The sequence below is a fragment of the Oryctolagus cuniculus genome, chromosome 7 (genome assembly GCF_051225735.1).
Source record: "Oryctolagus cuniculus isolate XC-2025 breed Fujian yellow rabbit chromosome 7, ASM5122573v1, whole genome shotgun sequence".
In the NCBI taxonomy this organism is placed as follows: domain Eukaryota; kingdom Metazoa; phylum Chordata; class Mammalia; order Lagomorpha; family Leporidae; genus Oryctolagus; species Oryctolagus cuniculus.
In genome coordinates this window covers 62,169,344-62,189,472 of record NC_142873.1, presented here as the reverse complement: position 1 = coordinate 62,189,472, position 20,129 = coordinate 62,169,344, and the positions used below count along the sequence as shown (strand labels likewise).

The following is a 20,129-nucleotide window of genomic DNA, read 5'->3' as shown; positions in this document are numbered from 1 at the left end:
ATTAGCAGTCACTAGCTAGAGAACATAGCATCTTAAAAAAAAAAGCAGTTTAAGTTAAACATTTAGCCAGTAAGGTTTTATTTTATCGTTGAAGTAAGTTGGTATTAGTTATTTTAAAAGCTAGCATATTTAAATTAGTATTTAATAAAATACATATTAACATCTAACCTTTTTTAAGTCTGTAGATTGTTTCTTACGTGATTTTGCAAGTAAATCAGAGAACAAATATAAAGCAGCATATATATACTTCACTGACTGTAAGTCTTTTTCAAAATTATTGCCTCATTTTTTTCTATTAATTTTAAATAATCTACTTTTATAAAACTCTTCTAGTGACTTTATCCCTATCATTTATTACAATTAAGCTAGAAAGAATCTAAAATTCAAAGATTTTATCAATCCTAATTCATGTTAAGGTGATAGAAAATTAAAGGAAACCCCTCCCAGCTATTGTAAAAAGATAGCTGTAGGGCAGGCGTTTTGGCCTACCAGTTAAGCTGCTGACTGGAATGCCTGCATCCCATATCTGAGCACCTGGGTATGAGTTCAGCTGCACGCTTACTCCAGCTTCCTGCTAATGGACACCCAGGAGGCAGCAGGTAATGGCTCAGGTAGTTGGGTCTCTGCCACTTCCTTGGGAGAACTGGATTGAGTTCCTAGCTCCTGGCTTTCTCTGGCTCTACTGTGGCTACTGTGGGCATTTGGGTAGTGAGTCAGTGCGTGGGAACTCCATGTGTATGTCTGTCTGTCTTTTGCCTCTCAAATTACAAAAAAAGAGAAAGAGTTGTTTTTGCTGGTGTAGTTGAGTGGAGGTTGATGAAAAGGGCTGTTCCTCACATCATCTGCTGGTGCACTAATGTTTTAATTTTTAATTATTTGAGAGGCAGAGACAGAACTGCTTTCCACTGGTTTACTCCCCAAATGCCCCCAATAGCTAGGTCCCAAGCTGGGAGTGGGAAACTCAATCCAGATCTCCCATGTGAGTGGCAGGAACACACTTACTTGAGCCTTTACTGCTGCTTCCTAGGGCTGTATAAGCAAGAAGCTGGAATCAGGAGTCAGAGCCAGATATTAAATCAAGGCACTGTGATACAAGAACTTCTGAAGCACGATAGTTTATTAAGTCATGAATTTGGGCATGATTTTTTCTTAACAGTGTTAGTGTGCTCCATTAGAGGGTCTCTAAGGAAATATGTCTGAGTTTTTAGTGGGTATAAATGGGGAAAATAGCATTTCTGTTATAGCACTTTTGTCTTGAATATACCTGCTCTGTAAAAAAATATATATATTCCTATAAAATCTCTCTTCCCATAGTAAATTACATTGTGAGATCCAGTAATTATATATATATGAAATAAATATTCTTTTTTACTCACAAGAAATAAAGAATTAGATGGAGTTAACACGTTTTTTTTTTTTCCTTCCCAGTTTGCCCTGATAGTCTTTTTAACAAAATTAAGGCTTCTTGCTCCAAATCAATAAGAAGATGCAAAGAAATAAATATTTCCTTCATCCCACATGAATCCCAGGTACTTTTAATTTTAATTCATTATAAATTTTCAAATTTGGTTTTATGAGCCTATTTGTTAATAAGATGTATTCTAAGGTATTTTTAATATATATATATTTGGTGAATTTTGAACCTAATCCACAAATTAACATTCTCCATGATGAAGGAAGGAATATGAGCAGTGAATTAGAATATGATATTAATTATAAAAAATAATGCTTAAACTTCCAATTACTAGCTACCAAGTCCAGTATATGTCAGATAACAGCACTACTAGATAATTAAATCAAAAGGTTTTTTAGCATGATAAGTACTTCATTTGATTTATGTGATCATTTGTGATATTAAAATAAATATTAATAACTATAATATCATTTAAGGTATCATTTATTTTTATTTATAAATGAAGATTTTTTTTTTAAAGTTTGTTTTACATTTGGGACAATTAATAGCCCTTCAGTTATTAATATCAGTGGTGATAGTAGCAAACACACACATAGTGCTGTGTGTCAGATGCTTTTAAGAGTACTTTACGTAAATGTATTCATTTAATTCAAACAATATTTCCATAAATAGGTGGTATTTATATCTTTATTTTAAAGATCAAGAAATCAAAACGGTTAAATAACTTGACCCAAGTCACAAAGCAAGTGAATTATTTAGCTTTATTGTGCTCAGTTTCCCGTGTTTAAATTCTAACACTTCATAGAATTGAAATAGCTTACTGTTTAGAACTATAAGGGCAATATTTTAAGAGCTAAAAAGAAGGAAATTGAAATCCCTACATAAGGGGTTTTTAAAATTATTTTTTGATAAATATTGGAAACCAAATTGTAAAATACTGAGATAACTGCTTGATGTTAAACTCTTTTCCAGAAGTTAACATTAGACTTACACTTTAATATGATATGTAAGTTTAATGTAGGGTAAAAAAAGTCTTGCTGAAATCAAGTGGGATATTAGTAGTAACATGATGAATGTTGCATTTCCAAAGCATCTTGCTTCACACTAGATACTTTTAGCCCAAGAATTTATGGAATTCTGCGATTTCTGTATTTAAGGATTTGTGTAAATACCTAACTAATTTGATGGCTCATGGAAATACTATGTCTTTGCAGCCGGCACCGCGGCTCAATAGGCTAATCCTCCACCTGCGGTGCTGGCACACCGGGTTCTAGTCCCAGTCAGGGCACCAGATTCTGTCCCAGTTGCCCCTCTTCCAGGCCAGCTCTCTGCTGTGGCCCGGGAGTGCAGTGGAGGATGGCCCAAGTCCTTGGGCCCTGCACCCCATGGGAGACCAGGAGAAGTACCTGGCTCCTGGCTTCAGATAAGCGCGATGCGCCATCCGCGGTGGCCATTGGAGGGTGAACCAACGGCAAAAGGAAGCCCTTTCTCTCTGTCTCTCTGTCTCTCTCTCACTGTCCACTCTGCCTGTCAAAATAAATAAATAAATAAAATAAAAAGAAATAATATGTCTTTGCATGTTTAGAGAAATGTTTTGGCAGTTATTTCCTACCTGTCTTTGTGAAATGTGATTATGTAAGGTTTTGTCTGTTTTTTCCTATGATGAGCTTTTTCCTTTTTTTTTTATTTGACTTTTTTTTTTTTAAGATTTTTATTTATCTATTTGAGAGGCAGAGTTACAGAAAGAGAGGAAGAGACAGAGAGAGAGATCTTCCATCTGCTGATTCACTCCCCAAATGGCTGAAACTGCCTGAGTGAGGCCAGGAGCTTCTTCGGGGTCTCCCTCACATGTTCAGGGGCCCAAGCACTTAGGCCGTCCTCTATTGCTTTCCCAGGCTATAGCAGAGAACTGGGTGGGAAGAGGAGCAGCCAGGACATGAACTGATGCCCATATGGGATGCAGAGGCAGAGGCTTAGCCTACTATGCCACAGCGCCGGCCCCCGAGAAGTTTTTTCTATTAATTTACTTCCTTGATAAACATCTTCAGATGTCTTAATTAATTACCTTTTGGAGAAATTAAAATGAAAAGATTTTGGATTTTTCTTTGTGTGTGAAGTTAAAAATGGAATGATACTAAGTGCTTTGAGATGTGAGGTAAGTCCTATATGAACATTACACATTCAGTGTATATTGTCTGCCAGATGCAAAGCATCTTCTGTGAAAAGATGAGCAAGATAAAAGCCTTGTCCTCAGTTTGAATACTGTAAGAGATACAGAATATTAAACATCGTCAAACCAGAATCAATTAGGATTAGTTTAAATTGCATATTACAGAAAAATCTGAATTTTCAGTGGCCTAAACAATGTGGAAACTTATTTCTTGCTGATACAAAAGTAATTAAGAGGGCTATCTAAGACTGCGATGCTGCTCTACAAAATTATCAAGGGCCTAGTCTTCTTGGCGTGGCCCACATGATCCAAGATGCATGTGGAATCATTACATCCTTATCTGAAGATTCAAGGTGAAAGAGAGAGCAAGGAATTTTCATGTATATCTCATTAGCTAAAATGTGGTCACATGACTGTGCCTAAGCACATGGGACACTGGGAAATGTAGTTTTTTAGCTGAGTGTGTATGGCTGTTACTCTCAAAGTTGGAGTATAATTCCTGAAATTAAGGGGCATGTGGTTTTTAGGAGGCATCTTGCAGTCTGCCACAGGAGAGAGAGATTAATTCTTACTGGAAGACTGGGAAAATATTTGAAGAATGGATAGGATTTCATAAGGTAGTAATGAAGAGGGAATGAACATTCCAGGAGGTGAGAATGATCTGGATGCAAAGATACAGAAGCAGAAAGATGCAGGGGAGCAGCAGGAATGTGGGTAATAAGGAGTGAGGTGAGATACCTAAGGCTTTGTGTGGCTGGGTTGGGGCTGTATTGTAGGTGTCTCTACATTCCACTAAGAAAAGTGGCAGAAAATGAGCTGCTGCAGAAAACTGGGGCTTTCCTAAAGCATTTAAGGAAAAGTAGATCCTAGAAGTCAGGGTTACTGGGGAGAGATGTGATGGGGCCGGCACTGTGGCGCAGCAGGTTAAAGCTGCCTCCTGCAGTGCTGGCATCCCTCATGGGCACCAGTTCGAGTCCTGGCTGCTCTACTTCCAATCCAGCTCTCTGCTATATCCTGGGAAAGCAGAAGATGATGGCCCAAGTCCTTGGGCCCCTGCACCCCTGTGGGAAATCCGGAAGAAGCTCTTGGCTCCTGGCTTTAGATTGGCCCAGCTCCGGCCATTGTGGACGTTTGGGGAGTGAACCATCGGTTGGAAGACCTCTCTCTCTCTCTGCCTCTGCTTCTCTGTAATCTGCCTTTCAAATAAATAAACAAATAAAGCTTAAAAATAATTAAAAAAAAAGATGTGATATTGCCTCAAAGAGGTTAAGCTGGCCATTTAACACATTTAGAAGTTACATGAAGAGGAAGAAGTTTGACTCACCCTTGCGATTCCATGAGTCAAAGGGATTAAAGAAAGATCTGTGTTTCCCTTTCAAAGAGTTTAAGTAATGCTATCATGTATACCTTAAGGCATGTAGGAGGAAGGCATTCATGAGTAAGAGGCAGTTTGTTTGCAGTGGGCCTTAGGGAGTACAAAGAAGATATCAAGAGGGGTCTTGGTAGAGGAGATGGAGACAGGTTAGCTGGAGATTAGCATGAAGAAAGGATAGAAGGATATCTACATGTAAGGAGCTGATTGTGGGTCATAACAATGGTATTCTCATTCATGTTGTTCAGTGTGCTTTGACTAGGCCTTTGCTCTGTATTCTTTACATTCAGGAACTGCAGCTGAAAGGGACATAATCCAGGGAAGAGAAGAAAACTGGTGGAGCCATACAATGGCGCTTTTTTGTTGTTGTTGTTGACAGGCGGAGTGGACAGTGAGAGAGAGAGAGACAGAGAGAAAGGTCTTCCTTTGCCATTGGTTCACCCTCCAATGGCCGCCGCGGCCGGCGTGCTGCAGCCGGCGCACCGCGCTGATCCGAAGGCAGGAGCCAGGTGCTTCTCCTGGTCTCCCGTGCGGGTACAAGGCCCAAAGACTTGGGCCATCCTCCACTGCACTCCCGGGCCATAGCAGAGAGCTGGCCTGGAAGAGGGGCAACTGGGACAGAATCCGGCACCCGAACCGGGACTAGAACCTGGTGTGCCGGCGCAGCAGGCAGAGGATTAGGCTATTGAGCCGCGATGCTGGCCTACAATGGCTATTACTAGGAAGTGGCATGTGTTTTCTGCACACATTCCAATGACTATAGACAAGCCTGACATCAGTGGAAATACACTTTCTTGGGGAGAAGCCTTATAGAGAGGAGCATTTGAGCAAATAATATTACCTCCTGCAATGATTGAGTATACTGTGAGAAAGTCACAGTTCAGATATAGGGTATTTGTTGTTAATTAATACAGCATCATAGTCTTCAAGCAATACAGAGATAAGCGAGTTGGCCAGAAATGAATTTCTTTCTTTTTAAATACTTTTTATTACCTTTTTTTTTTTTAAGATTTATTTATTTGAGAGGCGGAGAGAGAGAAAGAAATCTTCTATCCATTGGTTCACTTCCAAAATGGCTGCAACAGCCAGGACTAGGCCAGGCTGAAGCCAGGAACCAGGAGCTCCATCTGGGGTCTCCCACATGGGTGCAGGAGCCCAAGGATTTGGGCCATCTTCCGCTGCTTTCCCAGACACATTAGCAGAGAGCTAGAAGTGGAGAAGCCAGAAATCAAACTGGTGCCCATATGGGATGCTGGCCCTGCAGATGGTGGCTTAACCCAGGACACCACAGTGCCAGCCCCACAACTGAATCTCAGTTCATGTTCAGGTTGCCGCTGCTGGTGATGGGTTATGTTCAGGGAAATGAATGGCTATCTTTGAAAAGATAATTAAAGGAAATTTATTCACAATTCATTACTTAACCTGTAACATTGATTACTTACCTACTTTTATTTATTTATTTATTTATTTGACAGGCAGAGTGGACAGTGAGAGAGAGAGAGACAGAGAGAAAGGTCTTCCTTTTGCCGTTGGTTCACCCTCCAATGGCCGCCGCGGCCAGCGTGCTGCGGCCGGCGCACCGCGCTGATCCAACGGCAGGAGCCAGATGCTTCTCCTGGTCTCCCATGGGGTGCAGGGCCCAAGTACTTGGGCCATCCTCCACTGCACTCCCTGGCCACAGCAGAGAGCTGGCCTGGAAGAGGGGCAGCCGGGACAGAATCTGGCGCACCGACCGGGACTAGAACCTGGTGTGCCAGCGCCGCAAGGCAGAGGATTAGCCTAGTGAGCTGCAGCGCCAGCCCACTTACCTACTTTTAATACCCAGTGTGTTATTGAAACTAAGAGGGATGTTATTATTTAGAAAACAAACAAAAGTCTTAGTTTAATGGGGAGCTCTCAACACAAAGTAGGATGCTTTTGTATCCTTCATGTAATGAAAAAATGGTAAGCCTCTAATCCAGTTGCTTTCATTTAAGTAAGTTCTTTTGTTAGTTGAATGAGTGAGTGTCTGAGGTTTCACTGTGCATGTTAGGTGCCAGCACTTTGTATCCAGGAGATGTAAAGAAGGAAAACCAACCTCCACAAACCAGACAAGCTTTATTATAAGCCAGAGAGGGATGCCGCCTCAATCGGACAGACCTGAGATGGGGAAGGAAGTGAAACAATAGGGGATTGAGTGATTTGATAGGCACAGCTCTGGCCATTGCAGCCATTTGAGGAGTGAACCAGCAGATGGAAGATCTTTCTCTCTGTCTCTTCCTCTCTCTGTGTGTTAACTCTGCCTCTCAAATAAATAACATCTTTTAAAAAAAGATTTTTTTAAACTTTGTTGTTGTCCCATTTTGGCTTATTCTGTTTATTTGTGCCGGGTATTAGCTTTTTATCTTAGTGTTATTACCTCAGCTTCCTTCACTTATTGCACAGGTAATAAAAAGCTAATGGTGCAATCTGTATGAAACAAGAATTGAAGGAGAGTAGACTAAACAGGAAAGGAGAGTAAGAAAAGAAAGCATGAAATCACAAAGACAGGAAATGAGGTTTGATGAGGTTTTCCTGTTTCAGGAAATAGCACAGTTAGTGCAAGTGTTTTTTTCTTTTAATGTCCTAAAAAATGGCTGCCTTTTTATTGGTACATGTTTGTAAACCAGATCTCTAGATTGACATTGTGACTCTTTTTTGGCCTGACTTAGGTGTATACGCTTGACGTACCAGATGCGTTCTATTACTGTTATAGCCCAGACCCTGGAAGTGCCAGTGGAAAGGATGCCGTCATGGAAGCTATGGCCGAGCGGATAGTTACAGTGTGTGCCACCCTGGATGAAAACCCTGGAGTAAGGTATAAAAGGTAAGGTGCACAACAGGGTCTCTATGTGTTATGCTTTCTATTTGCTCTCCAGTCTAGAAGCAATGCTTTATGTTGATTTGTTAAATTTATTTTCCTTGTACCACGATCATGTTCTACATGTAGATTTAAAGTTTAAAACTTCATTTGCCAATTAACTAATAGCCTCTTTTACTGAATTTTGTTTATTCTAAGTGTGACCCTCTGGCCTCAGCTTCCATGTCTATGAAATGGGAATGATAATAGTACTTACTTCATAAGATTATTAAAATTAAATAAGTTCATATCTGTAAAGCACTTGGAGTATTGCATGAAGCAAGTAGAAATGGTACTAATATACTAAACTTATGCTAGGAGTCAATATTATTACTCATTTATTTTTAAAAGTATTTAATTTGAGAAGCAGGTTAGGATACCCACATCTTATGTAAGAGTGCCTAGGTTTGAGTCCTGGCTCCACTCCAGTTCTAGCTTTCTGCTAATAAGGCACCAGGGGAGGCAGCAGACAGTAGCTCAAGTTGTTGGGTCTCATGCAACCCACATGAGAGACCTGGATTGATTCCCACCTCCTGGCTGCAGCCAGCACAGACCTGACTAATGTGGACATGTGGGTAGTGAATCCATGGTTAGGAGCTGTCTGTCTCTCTAGCTCTGTCTCTGAAATATAATGAATAATATTTTTTAAAAAGATTATTTAATTTGAACATTGGTGTTTGTCAGCTTAGTTGGCTGAATTGTTTAATTTCAAATCCATTTTATTATTCATTTAAATTAACATTTTAAATATCTATTACTGGGGCCGGCACTGTGGTGTAGTCGCCACCTGCAGTGCCAGAGTCCCAGCTGCTCCACTTCCGATCCAGCTCCCTGCTAATGCACCTGGGAAAGCAGTGGAAGATGGCCCAAGTCCTTGGGCCCCTGCACTCACATAGGAGACGTGGAAGAAGCTCCAGGCTCCTTGCTTCAGGTTGGCCCAGCTCTGGCTTTTGCAGCCATTTGGGGAGTGAGCCAGCAGATGGGAGACCTCTCTCTCTCTCTCTGCCTCTACCTTTCAAATAAATAAATAAATCTTTTTAAAAATCTATTACTTTAAAAATATGTAGTAAATATCCTTAATTTAAATATTACCAAACTCTACTTACAACTTGGGTATTAGAAGCATGCTTTTACTTATAAAATTACTTCTGATTACTGTGAGCTAAGTGATTTGGCTCCTGCTCAAGTTTAGTCCCTGTTCAAGCTTCTGCCATTGGTGGTTGGATATAGTCAGGGAAAAGAGTAAACATAATAACCTTATAATTTAATAGCTCACACAGGGACCTGCTTTGAATTTTTACTTATTTTTTTATTTGAAAGGCAGAGAGACAGAGATCTTCTACCTACTGGTTCACTCCCCAGTTGCCCTCAACAGCTGGCATAAGGCAAGGCCAAAGCCAGGAGGAGCTAGGAACTCAATCTAGGTATTCCACATGGGTAGCAGGGAATCAGTTACCTGAGTCATCACCCTTTTCTCCCAGGTTACTCTAGGAACCCATTCTGAGTCCTCTAATAAATAATAATCTTGGCTTTTAAAATTCTATCTGGCCTTTCACAAAAATAGTCCTTTACGCTTTATAGACTTTTTTAAAAAAAAAAAAAAAGATTTATTTTATTTATTTGAAAGAGTTACAGAGAGAGGTAGAGACAGAGAGGTCTTCCATCTACTGGTCGCTCCCCAGATGGCCACAACAGCCAGAGCTGCACCAATCCGAAGCCAGGAGCCAGGAGCTTCTTCCAGGTCTCCCACGTGGTTGCAGGGGCCCAAGCACTTGGGCCATCTTCCACTGCTTTCCCAGGCCACAGCAGAGAGTTAGATCGGAAGAGGAGCAGCTGGGACTAGAACCGGTGGCCATATGGGATACTGGCACTTCAGGCTAGGGCTTTAACCCACTGTGCCACAGCGCCAGCCCCACTTTGTAGACTTTTAATATATAATTCTAACATGAAGCTACTTCCATTTGAAAATATTTTATAACAAAAAATGTAATAAATTACTCTGTAGGTCCTGCTTTGTTTAAAGATTTATTTTAGAGAGAGAGAGAGACAGAATCATTCATCCACTGGATTACTCTTCAAGTGCCCACAACAGCCAGGTCTAAGCCAGGCTGAAGCCTGTATCCAGGAACTCCATCCAGTTCTCCAGTGAGTAGCAGGGGCTCAAGTACTTGGGCTGTTATCTGCTGCCTGCCCAGGTGCATTAGCAAAAAGCTGGATTGCAAGCAGGGGAGCTGGGATTCCAACCAGCACACCAGTATAGGATGCCTGTCCCTTTATTTTTTCATCAAGTAAAATTTTCTAGAACTGAGGGCACTTGATTCACTGTTTATTTATATTTGAAAGGGAGACAGAGACAGACAAAGTGATCCCCCATCCACTGGTTCACTCCCCAGTGCCTGCAATTAATTGTCTGGGGCTAAGCCAGGCCAAAGCTGGGAAACAGGAACCCCATCCAGGTCTCCCATGTGGGTAGCAGGAACCCAACCACTTGAGCAATCATCTGCTGCCCCTGGGGTACCCACTAGCAGGAAACTGGAATGAGAGCAGAGCTGGGATTCAATCCTAGGCACTCTACTATGGGATGGAGACACCCCAATTGGCAGCTTGACCACCGTGCCAAACACCTGTTGGTGTGCTAGGTGAATAGTCTTCTCAGACTTTTTTTTTTGGGGGGGGGGTAGATTTGGAAATTATACTAATGCCATTGATTGTGAGGTTACAATTTAGAATATAATGTTAATCATTTTATAAGACTGTAATATACAAGATTTTGTGCAGAAGACTGTATTGGAAAGTTTACTAAATGTTAGCATGTGGCGAAATCTCAGGCTACTTGTAGAAGGAATAATTATTCAACTAATCTGGAGAGCAAGTTAGTAATCTCTAGAGAAGTTGAAAATGTACATGCCCTATGACTCAGCAATTATACTTTTACATGTAATATACCTAGAGAAACATATGCATGGAGATATATATATATATATACACACACACACAAGCATGTTTGTTTCAGTGTTTACAATACTATTAAATTGAAAATGACATAAATGTCCATCTTTAGGAAAATGAATACATAGAATCCAGTATTAATCATGTGATGGAATGCTGCTTAGGATAAAAAGTGAATAAATCATGTGTGTGTCAGCATAGATAAATCAATACACACATAAATAACTGCAGTGACTGGAAGAATGCATATGAAGCTCATGATAGTGGTTGCCATGGGGATAGAAGTAGGGGAGAACTTAAGAGATGGGCCAAGGACCTCAATAGACATTTTTCAAAAGAGGAAATCCAAGTGGCCAACAGACACATGAAAAAGTGTTCAGGATCACTAGCAATCAGGGAAATGCAAATTAAAACCACAATGAGGTTTCACCTCACCCTGGTTAGAATGGCTCACATACAGAAATCTACCAACAACAGATGCTGGCGAGGATGTGGGGGAAAAGGGACACTAACCTACTATTGGTGGGAATGCAAACTGGTAAAGCCACTGTGGAAGTCAGTCTGGAGATTCCTCAGAAACCTGAATATAACCCTGTCATACAACCCAGCCATCTGACTCCTTGGAATTTACCCAAAGGAAATTGAATTAGCAAACAAAAAAGCAGTCTGCATCTTAATGTTTGTTGCAGCTCAATTCACAATAGCTAAGACCTGGAATCAACCTAAATGCCCATCAACAGTAGACTGGATAAAGAAATTATGGGATATGTACTCTATAGAATACTATACAGTAGTAAAAAAAAAAAAAAGCAATGAAATCCAGTCATTTGCAACAAAATGGAGGAATCTGGAAAACATCATGCTGAGTGAAATAAGCCAGTCCCAAAGGGACAAATATCATATGTTCTCTCTGATCAGTGACAAGTAACCGAGCACCAAAAAGGAAACTTGTTGAAGTGAAATAGGCACTTTGAGAAACAGTGACTTGATCAGCCTTTGCCCTGACTGTTGATGAACAACTTAATACTTTATCCCTTTTAGTATTTTTTTGTTCTATTTAATACTATTGGTTGAACTCTGTAATTAACACACAGTTATTCTTAAGTGTTGAAATTTAACTGAAAAATGATCCCTGTTAAATATAAGAGTGCAAATAAGAGGGAGGAGATGTACAATTTGGGACATGCTCAAGCTGACTTGCCCCAAATGGTAGAGTTAGAAATGTGCCAGGGGATTCCAATTCAATCCCATCAAGGTGGCATGTACCAATGCCATCTCACTAGTCCAAGTGATCAATTTCTGGTCACAGTTGATCATAATGGTAGGACTAAGAGTCAAAGGGATCACATAAACAAGACTAGTGTCTGCAAATACTGATAGAATAAAAAGGGGAGAGAACGATCCAACATGGGAAGCGGGATACACAACAGACTCAGAATGGCAGATGTGCTAAACAGCACTCTGGCCTCAGAATCAGCCCTTAAGGCATTCAGATCTGGCTGAAGAGCCCTTGAGAGTAATATAGGCATGGAAAGCCAAGACACTGTGGTGGGGGGGTGGGAGTGGGGGGACGACCCTGTATGAAAGGTCTCTGCGAGTGAGATCCCAGTGGAAAGAACGAGCCATCAAAGAAGGAGGTACCTTTCTCTGAAGGGAGGAGAGAACTTCCACTTTGACTATGACCTTGTCTAAATAAGATCAGAGTCGGCGAACTCAAAAGGCCTCCATAGCTTTGGCAACTCAAGACAAGAGCCTAGGGTGATTAGTGACGCTATAAACAAGAGTGTCAATTTGTTAAGTCAACAGCAGGAGTCACTGTGCACTTACTCCTTATGTGGGATCTGTCCTAAATGTGCTGTACATTGTGATTTAATGCTATAACTAGTACTCAAACAGTATTTTTCACTTTGTGTTTCTGTGTGGGTGCAAACTGTTGAAATCTTTACTTAGTATATGCTAAATTGATCTTCTGTATATAAAGATAATTGAAAATGAGTCTTGATGTGAATGGAAGGGGAGAGGGAGTGGGAGAGGGGAGGGTTGCAGGTGGGAGGGAAGTTATGGGAGGGAAAAAGCCATTGCAATCCTTGAGCTGTACTTCGGAAATTTATATTCATTAAATAAAAGTTAAAAAAAAAAGTAGGGGAGAGAAGGTCAGGACTTGGAAGGAATAGTGGAAACTGCAACTTTATGTGCAATATTTTATTTCTTTTGCATTAAAAAACTGAAGAACAAATGATGAGACTTATTTGTAAATTTCAAATATGTTCATATTAACATCATATTTAATATATTATTTGGAATTTTCCATGTTTATGAAAGTTTTTATAAATGCATGGTTTAAGTTTAGAATTAAACTATATGGTATTGTGAAGTGTGTTCTGAAATAAATATATTTGTTTGAACTGTTTTTTACATTTCTAGTAAGCCTCTTGATAATGCCAGTAAGCTTGCACAGCTTGTTGAAAAAAAACTTGAAGACTACTACAAGATTGATGAAAAGAGCCTAATAAAGGTAATGTATAAAAGGCAAATAGTGACTGTGCATAAAATCTGTCTTATTTATAAGCCAAAGGAACTTGTTCCTTTATTTTCCAGTATTAGTTTGGGAGTCATTAACATAGATCTCCAATACTGATTGGAGAATCATTAACATAGTTGATTTACAGATGACGGGGTTATGAAGTCAGCACTGTGTCCAAATCCTGTTTCTGCTCTTTAATTCATAATTATACAAATTAGGTAATTTCTCTATACCCAAGTTTTTTTTTTCTATAAATTGAGGACAGTAAAAGAATACCTAGTTTAAAAGTTAATGAGCGGAGCCGGCGCTGCGGCTCAATAGGCTAATCCTCCACCTGCGGCGCTGGCACACCGGGTTTTAGTCCCAGTTGCTCCTCTTCCAGTCCAGCTCTCTGCTGTGGCCCAGGGAGGCAGTGGAGGATGGCCCAAGTGCTTGGGCCCTGCACCCACATGGGAGACGAGGAAGAGGCACCTGGCTCCTGGCTTCGGATCTGCCCAGCGCCGGCCATGGCGGCCATTTGGGGAGTGAACCAACAGAAGAAAGACCTCTCTCTCTGTCTCTCTCTCTCATTGTCTATAACTCTACCTGTCCAAAAAAAAAAAAAAAAAAAAAAGTTAATGCGAGGATTAAATGAGTTAATACATGTAAAGTCCTTAAAATAATGCTTACCACAGTTAATAAACATAGAAATTCCTGTTGTTACTATCTCTGTGACCTAAAGGAGGTGACATGAAATGTACCTTGCTTAGTTGGTATGAGGATTAAGTGAGATAATATGTAAGTCTTTGGCACATAGAGGCATTGAATAAGTGGTACTTGATAGAAGATAATATAATGTAATCAGATGCTGAGGTGGGGATGTGGGGAACACCAGCATTTGAGGTGTGCTTTTTTTTTTTTTTTTTTTTTTTTTTTTTGGACAGGCAGAGTGGACAGTGAGAGAGAGAGAGACAGAGAGAAAGGTCTTCCTTTTGCCGTTGGTTCACCCTCCAATGGCCGCCGCGGCCAGCGCGCTGCGGCCGGCGCACCGCGCTGATCCGGTGGCAGGAGCCAGGAGCCAGGTGCTTTTCCTGGTCTCCCATGGGGTGCAGGGCCCAAGCACCTGGGCCATCCTCCACTGCACTCCCTGGCCACAGCAGAGGGCTGGCCTGGAAGAGGGGCAACCGGGACAGAATCCGGCGCCCCGACCGGGACTAGAACCCGGTGTGCCGGCGCCGCTAGGCGGAGGATTAGCCTAGTGAGCCGCGGCGCCGGCTTGAGGTGTGCTTTAGAGAATGAAGAGCCTGAGACTGACAGAGGTGGTGCCAGAGGTCTGGGAAGCCATATTACAGTAGCTCATGGATGACAAGGAAGAACTGTCAGTGTTTTAAAGGAAGTACAGGACCAGCAGACCACCAGTTACAATGCTGTGTAATTAAAGTGGGATGAGAGAATACATTGAGTGTATTGAGAACCTGGGCTGGGCCTTCACTTATTCTGAACTGGAGTCTTGGAAGGCTTCCTGGAGGAAGAGAATCTTGAGGTTTTTTGTTGTTGTTTGGTTTTTGTTTTTGTTTTTGTTTTTGTTTTTTGACAGGCAGAGTTAGAGAGAGAGAGACAGAGAGAAAGGTTTTCCTTTTTCCATTGGTTTACCCCCCAAATGGCTGCTGCAGCCGGCGCACTGTGCCGAACTAAGGCCAGGAGCCAGGTGCTTCCTCCTGGTCTCCCATATGGGTGCAGGACCCAAGCACTTGGGCCATCCTTCACTGCCTTCCCGGGCCACAGAAGAGAGCTGGACTGGAAGAGGAGCAACTGGGACAGAATCCGGTACCCCAACTGGGACTAGAACCCAGGATGCCGGCACCAAAGGCGGAGGATTAGCCAAGTGAGCCGCGGCACCGGGCAAAGCTCTTGAGTTTGAGGAGTAAGTGTAATGTTTGGTAGAATAGGGGGTTTATTGTATGGATAACAGGATTCTTTGGGTAGAAGCTAGAGAAATAGGCAGAATTATGATTAAACTACTTGGCTGTGATGAAGGATTCTAAGTTTAGGTGTTATGTGAGTTACTTTTGAAGTTACCAGTCTTTGTTCAGTGGTTTAGTGAAAGTTGTTATCTTGGTTGTAGTTAGGAAAATGGAGTGGTTTAGTACACTTAGTAAGTGGTGAATAAATGTTGAATGATAGAAGAGATATACAATCAATATATTTGCAAAAATCCCCTTAATCTTTCATAATTTTGATGGAAAAAGGGCAAAATCCATATAATTCTCCCTGGGAATTGTATATCCTTCTAATGCTGATAACTTTCCCTCATTCAGAGACCTGATAAAGAATTCCCTCATGATGGAAATCTCTCCTGACTCTTTAGGGACAGTGACACTCCCTCCTACATACCATTATAAGGCCCAACCCTGATAGAGCACTTGCATTGCATTGTCTTTTTCCTGTTCATAGCTTTTAAAAAAAAAATATTTATTTATTTGAAAGGCAGAGCTGCAGAGAGGCAGAGGTAGAGAGAGAGGTCTTCCATCCACTGGTTCACTCCCCAAATGGCCAAAATGGCTGGAGCTGAGCTGATCCAAAGCCAGGAGCTTCTTCCAGGTCTCCTACACAGATGCAGGGGCCCAAGGACTTGGGCCATCTACTACTTTCCCAGGCCATAGCAGAGAGCTGAATCAGAAGTGTAGCGCTGGATCTTGAACCGACACCCATATGGGATGCCAGCACTGCAGGCAGCAGCTTTACCCGCTACACCACAGCACCAACCCCCCTATTCGTAGTTTTTAAGACTCATAGCTCATGTATGTTGAGAGCTTACACCAGGCACTATGTTAAGTGTTTTGTGATATTATTATATTTAATCTTTACAGCAATCTTACAAGGGAAAGTTTCTATGATTATATTCCATTTTACAGAGAGAATACTGATATATAAATATGTCAAACAGTTTATCCGGTGTTGTACAACAAGATCGTAGTTAAGAGTAGACGCAGATCCAGATCTGTCTGATTTCAGATGCTGTCTTCTTCACATACAATACCATACTGTCTCACATGCATTCAAATGGGTGAATGGAAAATTTAAAACTATTTTTAAAATCTAGCCTATGTAATGTACTTCTGTCTCTTATATGTAAATAAATAGGAAATATTTGTTGAGTTATTTCTCACTGTTTTGAATAATAGTCTAAAAATTTATTACTTTTTAAAATCAAGTATGAAAGATAGTGATAGGGGCCGGTGCTGTGGTGCAGCAGGTTAACACCCTGGCCTAATGTGCCGGCATCCCATATGGGCGCCGGTTCAAGACCCAGTTGCTCCACTTCCAATCCAGCTCTCCACTATGGCCTGGGAAAGCAGTAGAAGATGGCCCAAGTCCTTGGGTCCCTGCACCCATGTGGGAGACCAGGAAGAAGCTCCTGGCTCCTGGTTTTGGATTGGCACAACTTCTGCCGTTGCAGCCAATTGGGGAGTGAACCATCAGATGGAAGATCTATCTCTCTCTCTCTGCCTTTCCTCTGACTTTTAAATAAACTCTGTAACTCTGACTTTTAAATAAATAAATTAATTTTAAAAAAAGAAAGAAACTGATGTTAACAATATACCCAGCACTAATATTTACTGTTTAGTGATTAATACTGTTTGTGAATTGATAACAAAGATTTCATTGTGTTTTATCTTCTTAGCATCAATATAATCTTTTTAAAAGTATTCAGTAATTTGATTTTTATTTTAAAATTTTATCTATTAATTTATTTGAATGACAGAACTCTCATTTGCTGGCTCACTCCCCCTATACCTGCTGTGATGTGGGTTGCTCCAGGCTGAAGCCAGGAACCAGGAATTCAGTCCAGGTCTCCCATGGGGATAGAAGGGACCCAACCGCTCAAGCCATCCCTGCTGCCTCCCAGTGACTCCACCAGCAGGAAGCTGGGATCTTGATTTTGAGGCACATGTCGAACTGAGGCTTCTACATGGGACATGTGCATCCTAACTCGCATCTTAACTGATAGGCTAAACGTCTGCCCCAGTAAACTCTCTCTCTCTCTCTCTCTCTCTTTTTTTTTTTTTTTTTTTTTTGACAGAGTGGATAGTGAGAGAGAGAGAGACAGAGAGAAAAGTCTTCCTTTTTGCCATTGGTTCACCCTCCAATGGCCGCTGCGGCCGGCGCACTGCCACTGGCACATCGCGCTGATCCGAAGCCAGGAGCCAGGTGCTTCCCCTGGTCTCCCATGCGGGTGCAGGGCCTAAAGACTTGGGCCATCCTCCACTGCACTCCCGGGCCATAGAAGAGAGCTGGCCTGGAAGAGGTGCAACCGGGACAGAATCCGGTGCCCCGACCAGGACTAGAACCCGGTGTGCCAGCGCCGCAAGGCGGAGGATTAGCCTATTGAGCCGCGGTGCCGGCGTAAACTCTCTTTAAGTAGCATAATGGCTAAGAACCCAGATGTGGGAGTAAAGCAGACTGAATCTCAGTTCCACCACTTACTCCTACCTGTGTAATTTGGGCAAATTACTTACTTTCAAGCCTTAAGCCCTCCTTTTCAAGTAGAGATAAACCCTGTCTCAAAGGGTTACTATAAGACCCCTAAAAGAATATATATGTTAAGTGAAATAATATATATTTTTGCTTAGCAACAAATCTAACATAAAGAACTCAAGTGGTATCCACTATTTTATATCAATTTTAGTGTTTATGGAGCTGAACTCATAAGAAGATAGATTTTATTTTAGTACAGATGTTTCTGTTTGAAATTTTCAGAATATATTAAATATAGCCTGTTAACTTAAATATGAAAACTTATAGTTGTGTAGTCTTTTTCTTTCCCCCTATTGTACAACTTGGATTCTCAGTTTTGTTCTGATAAAACCTAACACTCTTTAAGTCACTTAACCATTTATTTTATGTTTTTGGTGGGGAGAAAGAAGAACTTGGGAGAAGTCGTTTTTGCTTTTTAAGCTGTTTTAAAATATGCTCACACAAAGAAATTGAAATTTCTTCTGATAATTTTATCTTGTTATTCCAGGGTAAAACACATTCCCAGCTCTTAATAATTGATCGTGGCTTTGATCCTGTGTCTACTGTCCTGCATGAACTGACCTTTCAGGCAATGGCATATGATCTACTACCAATTGAGAATGATACATACAAGCAAGTATAACTTGGAGGGCATAGACCAAAAGGATAGAGTATGAGTATTTGATGATGTGTGTGGCCATAATAAACCCAAATGCCCGTAACCTTTATATTCCTATAATCATAATCCTTTTTAAAATATGTTGATAATTTGACTGCTTGAGAGCTTTTTGATGTCATGTATTCTTCTTTAATCTGCAACAGAACAACATTTTTTTAGAAAATTTATATATTTATTTGAAAGGCAGAGCTACAGAGAGACAGAGGCAGAGAAAGAAAGAGAGAGAGAGGTCTTCCATCCTCTGGTTCATTCCCCAGATGGCCGAAACGGCCAGAGCAATGCCGATCTAAAGCCAGAAGCCAGGAGCTTCTTCTAGGTCTTCCACGCTGGTGCAGGAACCCAAGGACTTAGGCCATATTCTACTGCTTTCCCAGGCCATAGCAGATAGCTGGATAGGAAGTGGAGCAGCTGGGACTTGAACTGGTACCCACATGGGATACCAGCGCTTCAGACGAGGGCTTTAACCTGCTGTGCCACAGTGCCAGCCCCCAGAGCAACATTTAAACAGGTAGAACTTGGACTTTATTAAGAGTATATGTTGATTTGTTTATTTCAAAGGTGGAGTTACAAAGTGGGATAAGCAGAGGCAGAGAGAGAGAGAGAGAGCTTCCATCTACTGGTCCACTCCCGAAATGGCTACAACACCAGGGCTGAGCCATGTGCTTCATCAGTGTCTCCCATGTGGATGCAGGTTCCCAAGCACTTGGACCATTTTCTGCTGCTTTCCCAGGCACAAAAGCGTGGAGCTGGATCAGAAGTGGAGCAGCCAGGACTTGAACCAGTGTCCATATGGGATGCCAGTACTGCAGGTGGTAGCTTAACCCACTATACCATAGTGCTGTCCCCAAATTAAAAAATTAAATGAAAAAATAGCTGGGGCTGGCGCTGTGGAATAGCAGGTAAAAGCCACTGCGTGTAGTGCTGGTATCCCATATGGGCACCGATTCTAGTCCCACTGCTCCACTTCCGATCCAGCTCTCTGCTATGGCCTGGGAAAGCAGCAGAAAATGGTCCAAGTGCTTGGGACCCTGCATCCACATGGGAGACCTGAAGGAGGCTCCAGGCTCCTGGCTTCAGATTGGCACAGCTCAGGCCATTGTGACCACTTGGGGAGTGATCCAGCAGATGGAAGACTTCTCTCTCTCTTTCTCTCTGCCTCTGCCTCTCTGTAATTCTGCTTTTCAAATAAATAAATATTTAAAATAAAATAGCTTTTCTTTCAAGGAACCATTTAATTATAGGTCTGTATATCATTTATGGGTGTATGTGTGTCTATAAATATGTATACATATTTGATGATCTCTAAATGCAAATTAACTTTCATCTGAAATTTATTGCTTGAGTACAGTAGTGAAAATGAAAAACAGTTTCTGAAACTTAAGTAGCTTTTATATTAAAAAGATACAAAACGCTTGTGGTAATTAAGATGCTTAGTATTTTTTTAATATTTATTTGTTATTTATTTGAAAGGGAGAGTTACAGGGAGAGATAGAGAGAGGGAGAGATAGAGACAAAGAGGGATGTTCATCTGCTGGTTCATTCCCCAGATGGCCTTAACAGCTGGAGCCTAGACCATCTGAAACCAGTAGCCTGGAGCTTCTTCCTGGTACCATCTTTTGTTGCTTTCCCAGGTGCATTAACAGGGA

General features: G+C 41.4%; 1 protein-coding gene across 2 annotated transcripts in view; it reads left to right on the top strand.

Moving 5' to 3' along the window:
* STXBP3 (syntaxin binding protein 3) overlaps positions 1 to 20,129 on the top strand; it is an 80,512-nt gene that overhangs the window by 32,093 nt on the left and 28,290 nt on the right. For both annotated transcript variants that reach the window (XM_070077963.2, XM_070077962.2), the window contains 5 exons: positions 179 to 257; positions 1,429 to 1,529; positions 7,647 to 7,801; positions 13,208 to 13,298; positions 18,313 to 18,437. In XM_070077963.2, coding sequence (XP_069934064.1) covers positions 179 to 257; positions 1,429 to 1,529; positions 7,647 to 7,801; positions 13,208 to 13,298; positions 18,313 to 18,437 — 551 coding nt within the window. The remainder of the gene's footprint in view (positions 1 to 178; positions 258 to 1,428; positions 1,530 to 7,646; positions 7,802 to 13,207; positions 13,299 to 18,312; positions 18,438 to 20,129) is intronic.